Genomic DNA, 5,913 nt, shown 5'->3' on the forward strand with positions numbered 1-5,913 from the left:
ACAGGTCTGCTTGGCTTGGCCTCCTGGGGGCTGCCTGACTGGTCCAAATGACCTTGGCATGTTGAGGGCTGTCCTCATCTGTCTCTGAAGCCCTAGAGTTCCGTGCTTTCCTTCCTGTGGGAAAGAACTGTCCTTCTCCTCCAGGTGCCCTTGGCCAAAGTTGTGATTCTGCCTCCAAATTTATTTATATCCAAAGATTGTTCCCAATTTGAAACCTGCCAGGACAGACAGCTCTGGCTGGCCTTGGCCTTTTGGAGGCCACCCCTCATCTGGCTTCAAAATACTGGGGGACCATGCTTCTCTTCCCATGGAAAAACATCTTTCAAGTCCAGGCATCTATGGTCAAAGCTGGGAATCTGCCTCAAAAATTCCTCAATCCAAGGATAACATCCAGAAAAAAGCTGACAGAATTCTCTAGGTTCCCGTGGCTTCCTGAGGGCTAGCTCTCATCTGCCTATGAAACCCTGGTTCTCTGCCCTTCCATTCCTGGGGAGAAGAACTGTCATTCTGGTCCAGCACCCACAGCTGAAATGGAATTCCACCTCCAGAATTCCACATGTATCCAAGGGTTCCTTTCAGACAAAAGCTGTAAGGACAGACAGCTTGGGCCTTTCCTTGGCCTCTAGTGAGTGCCTCCTATCTGCCTTCAAAACCCTGGGGTTCTGTGGCTTCCTTCCTATAGAAAAGAACCATCCTTCTTGTCCAGGTGTTTGTGGCCTAAAGCTCTTTTCTCAGTGGATGGAGACTGAGGACAGCAGGGGAGAACCCTGGGTGGGATTGAAGGGTGGTGTCAGAGATAGTGAATCCTTTTGAAATAGCAGAGAAAAGCCAGAAAGGAAAAAATTAATGCAAAGGGCAACTGGGGATGGCCAGGCTGGGAACAGAGATAAAGGAATTTCTGTCCCAGGGCTGGGCTGTGGTGCAACACATCCCCAAGAAGGAGCCTGGGGCAGCCCAAAGCTTTGTGTGCCCAGACAGAGGCAGGCAGGACACAGAGCTGTCAGCAAAGGAAGGGGCCAGCGAGGTGGGGCAGCCGGGGGATGACGACAGCCTGCAGGGACAGAGGCGCAGGGCATGGACACCGTAGGACAGCCTGGGCTGGAGAGGGCACAGGGATGGGCAGCAGCTGAAAGGCCCTGACACAGCCAACTCCTGCAGCACTTGGGCCATGGCTGCTGGCCCTGGGCCTGAGCCATGAGCAGGAGACAAGTGACCCTGGCAGGCCTGGGGCCTCATTGCCTTCTTCTCCGTGCTCAGCAGCCTGGCAGGGGCCGCCCCATGGTGCTGCCCTTGGCATTGCACATCCCCACATCCCAGTGTCCTGGGAAGAGCCCTGAGCACTGAGGGAGGGACAGGATCTGCCTTGGCAGGGGCTGGGGCTCAGGCCTTGGCCCCTTGCATTCCTGAAATACTTGCAGGTTTGCTCAGCATCAGAGACACCTTGCCTTGTTTGTCCCCACCTGTCATCACTGCCTGCAGTGTTCAGATTGAACTAATCAGGCAAAACATTCTCAGTGAGACTTATTAAAACTTCAAGAAATATTGGAATTTTTCATCTGACTTAGTTCTTGAGAAGTTTTTTGAACACTCTGTGGAACTATGTCTGATGTAAACAACACCAAAGCCCTGAGAGGGTCATTAAAGTCCTTGTGCTGTGTCTGTGCTGCTGAGCTGGGCTGAGCTCCTGGCACAGAGGCAGCTCTTGGCAACCAAGAAGAGCTTCAAAAAGACATTTCTCCTGAGGAGCGGCTCCTCTCCCAGCCCAGCAGGGCTGAGGGCACTGCCTGCAGGTACCTGAGGCAGTGAAGCAGACAGAGGCTCAAGGAAACTAGAAGGACAATTCTGAGCTTCTTCATGGAGAAATCTTCACCACTCCTGGCACAGTAAGTCTCTGGCTGCAGGGATCTCCTCAAGCTGACCCAGGACAGGACTGACATGACTGTAAGGATGGCTCTGCTGCCCTTTCTGCTTTGGGGGAGGATGTGCTCCAGAGCGGGGCTGCCCTGGGCACTGTCAGAGGGACAGGGCAGGACGGCTCCTGCTGCCAGGGACGGCTGCAGGGGCTGAAGCTGGGGCTGCAGCCAGGGGTGCCCAGGGCTGTCGTGCAGAGCAGCTCCTGCAGCCCTGAGGGCTCTTGGCCAGGCCAGGGGATCTGCCACCTGCCAGGGGCAGCTCTCAGCCTGCCTGGGAGCTCCCCATGGACTGTGGGGAGAAGTTGGAGGTGGAAGAAGCGACCCCCACCAGGGCAGATTCCTCCTCCTGTGGAGATGGTGCTGCATGGCCAGGGCTGCTCTCAGCTTTCTCATAAAGAAAAGGGAAAGTGGCTGTCATGTTTGTCTGTGTCACTGAGACTCCTGCACTGTCACCCTGGGGATCAGCAGATCTGCCTCAGAGCTCCCTCAGAAAGTGCCTCCTCACCCTCCTCTGCCTACAGACAGCACCAGCAGCACCTTGGCTTGCAGCATCTCTGTTTGCCTGAGCTGTCCTTAAGGCCCTGCTGCCAGGGAGTTCTCCCTGGGCAGTGCCCTGTGCTGGGAGGGGTGTGCAGGGCAGAGCTGAGCCCCCAGGGCTGGGCTGGGCTCTGGCAGCACTGGCAGGGACAGGGCTTGTATAGAGAGAAGCAGCTCCCAATAGGCAAAACTCCAGCCAGCAGTTAACCAAACCAGCCCTTGGAATGTGTCCCTGTCCAGCTTCAGAGGAAAAGAGAGAAGGGTTTAGAGAAATTAACTTTGCAATTGTAGCCTTCAAACTGTCAACTTTGTTTTGCAAGGATTTTCTAGGTGTGTCCATCATGAACTAGAGGGAGCTGTAATGAGCAAGGGGCACCTGTGTGGGGACCAGCAGGTCTGAATGCACTGGGGCACAGGGAGCTCTCTTTTCCCTCTGGGCTCCCCACTGTTCAATCTGAGAGCAGGATGTAAGATGAGGCAGTAACTCAGCTGCAGCACAAACTTCAACTCAATAAAGATTAGCAAAGTACCTGCAGAGGAAGAGAAATTATTTTGAGGGGATTCCAAATAAAATATATAGGATTGACTCAAGGAAATGTGTCCCACCTTGTCAATGTCTCCTTTCAACAGTCCACAATGCCCAGAGACAGCAAATGTCCAACAGCAGCTCCATCAGCCACTTCCTCCTGCTGCCATTGGCAGACACGCGGCAGCTGCAGCTCCTGAACTTCTGCCTCTTCCTGGGCATCTCCCTGGCTGCCCTCCTGGCCAACGGCCTCATCATCAGCGCTGTAGCCTGCGGCCACCTCCTGCACACGCCCATGTTCTTCTTCCTGCTCAACCTGGCCCTCACCGACCTGGGCTCCATCCTCACCACTGTCCCCAAAGCCATGCACAATTCCCTCTGGGACACCAGGACCATCTCCTACACAGGTTGTGCTGCACAGCTATTTATGCTGGTCTTCTTCCTTGGGTCAGAGCTTGCCCTGCTCACCATCATGTGCTACGACCGCTACGTGTCCATCTGCAAACCCCTGCACTACGGGACCCTCCTGGGCAGCAGAGCTTGTGCCCACATGGCAGCAGCTGCCTGGGCCAGTGGCTTTCTCAATGCTCTGCTGCACACAGCCAATACATTTTCCCTGCCCCTATGCCAGGGCAATGCCCTGCGCCAGTTCTTCTGTGAAATCCCACACATCCTCAAACTCTCCTGCTCACACTCCAAACTCAGGGAGCTTGGGATTCTTGTAGTTGGTGCCTGTTTAAATTTTGGCTGTTTTGTGTTCATTGTTTTATCCTATGTGCAGATCTTCAGGGCTGTGCTGAGGATCCCCTCTGAGCAGGGACGGCACAAAGCCTTTTCCACCTGCCTCCCTCACCTGGCCGTGCTCTCCCTGTTCCTCAGCACTGGCTTTGTTACCTACCTGAAGCCCCCCTCCATCTCCTCCCCAACCCTGGATCTTACACTGTCAGTTCTGTACTCGGTGGTGCCTTCAGCCCTGAACCCCCTCATCTATAGCCTGAGGAACCAGGAGCTCAAGGCTGCAGTGTGGACACTGATCTCGGGACGATTTCAGAAAAATTAAATTGATTGCCATTTTCTACACATCACTTGTAATAAAAATCAATTTTATGACACTTTCTTTTTGGTTATCAGTTTTGGTTTTTTCCTGTGGCTCCAAACTATGTCAGTGAGGGGCTGTGCTCTCAGTGGCTTTAAACACATTTAAGGATCTCCCAGAAAAGTTTTCACTGGAGATCCCCATTTTATTCTCTTCTCTGTAGCTGCAGCAGCAATGTCTGTGTGCAGAGCTGGGGCAGATCAGTGCTGGCACAGCAGCTGTGCCCAGGAGCAGCAGCACTTGGTGTTGCCAGTGCTGCTCCCGTGGCCCTGCCCCGCTGCCCTCCTGGCCCTGGTGCTGCTGTAGGGCCTGAGTGCTCTCGGGGCCGGGCACAGTGCTGGGGGTGGCAGTGCCGGGGCTGCAGCAGGGACAGGCCATGGGCACTGCTGGGGCAGCGCTGACGCCTCAGGCCAGGGCCTGGGGGCTCCAGGCTCCTTGCCCAGGCTCTCTCCAGAACACGCCCAGGCCAATGCTCAGCAGAGAAAAGCCCCGTGAGCAGCCCCAAGGTGGCCGTGGGCAGGGTGGGGGCAAACAGCATCACACCATGGGAACGTCCCTTGGGGAGCAGGATCATCCTACAAGTGCTGCAGGAATTGTCTGCAGGCTCCTGCAGTGCCTCGGGCTGTTCCCTTGCCAGAGGCACCACAGGCCAGGGTGCCATGGCTCTCTCTCAGAGTACTGGCTCTGTTTTTGCCTCAGCTAGCTTGAGAGAGAAACCACAGTTGCAAGGATCTTTTTCCTCAGAGTCTTTTAAAGATCCCAGAGGCTTCAAACCTTTTCCTTTAGAGAGAGCAGGCATCCATCGATGGCAAAAAGAAAGAGTTTGCCCTTGGTCCGGGGGGGGAATCACGGCTTTATTATGGGGTCCTGCCCCTGCAGCCTCTGGACCTCAGTCCAGTCCCCATCTCAAGAGCCCAGAGAGAGTTTTACACGTGTCCCCTGGCTTTTATGCAGGGGGAAGTGTTTAGAGAAAGGGACAAGCCCCTTACCCAATCAGGGATAAGGTGGGAGTGGAACAGTTGGATTACATTCTAGTGTGGGAGGAAGGGCGGGGAGCAGGAGCAGGGACGGACCCCATGATACATTTTCCATGAGTACAGTGTAGTACAGAAGAAACCATTACAAAACCCAATATGAAAATGAAATACAATATAAACCGAAAAAATGCACAACACCAGGGGGGCACATCTGGGCTGCTGTGTCTGGCTGTGGGGCTCCCTGTTCTGGGCAAGGAGGAGGGGCTGCAGAGGCTCTGCAGGACTGAGAGGATGGGATTTGGGGCTGTGAGGAGAAGCTGAGGGACCTGGGCTGCTGGACCTTCTGAAGAGGAGGCCCAGGGCTCATCCTGCAACTGCTCCAAGGGTGGTTTCAGAGAATCACAGAATCAGCAAGGTTGGAAAAGACCTTGGAGATCATCAAGTCCAACCTGTGCCCTGACACCACCTTGTGTCCCCTGAGCATCCTCTTCTCCAGGAGAAACAACCCCAGCTCCCTCAGCCCGTCCTCACAGGACTTGTGTTCCAGACCTTCACCAGCCTTGTTGCTCTTCTCTGGACACGCTCCAGCCCCTCCATGTCCTTCCCAAATTGGGAGCCCAGAACTGGACACAGCACTCGAGGTGCTGCCTCACCAGTGCTGAGCGCAGGGGAAGAATCACTGCCCTGCTCCTGCTGGCCACACCATTCCTGATCCAGGCCAGGTGCCATTGGCCTTCTTGGCCACCTGGGCACACTGCTGGCTCATGTCCAGCCTGCTGTCCATCAGTGCCCCAGGTCCCTTTCTCCTGGCTGCTCTCCAGCCACTCTGTCCCCAGCCTGTAGCACTGCAGGGGTTGTTGTGGC

At 55.1% G+C, this 5,913-nt stretch overlaps 1 protein-coding gene across 1 annotated transcript; it reads left to right on the plus strand.

Annotated features, from left to right (window-relative positions):
* Window positions 1-3,094: 3,094 nt before the first annotated feature.
* On the plus strand, window positions 3,095-4,036 carry LOC120747971 (olfactory receptor 14A16-like). The gene has a single exon (XM_058424405.1). It carries the CDS (start codon window positions 3,104-3,106, stop codon window positions 4,034-4,036), a length of 933 nt encoding a protein of 310 aa, XP_058280388.1. The 5' UTR covers window positions 3,095-3,103.
* The last annotated feature ends 1,877 nt before the right edge of the window (window positions 4,037-5,913 follow it).

Source organism: Hirundo rustica, unplaced genomic scaffold, assembly GCF_015227805.2.
Source record: "Hirundo rustica isolate bHirRus1 unplaced genomic scaffold, bHirRus1.pri.v3 scaffold_355_arrow_ctg1, whole genome shotgun sequence".
Classification (NCBI taxonomy): Eukaryota; Metazoa; Chordata; class Aves; order Passeriformes; family Hirundinidae; genus Hirundo; species Hirundo rustica.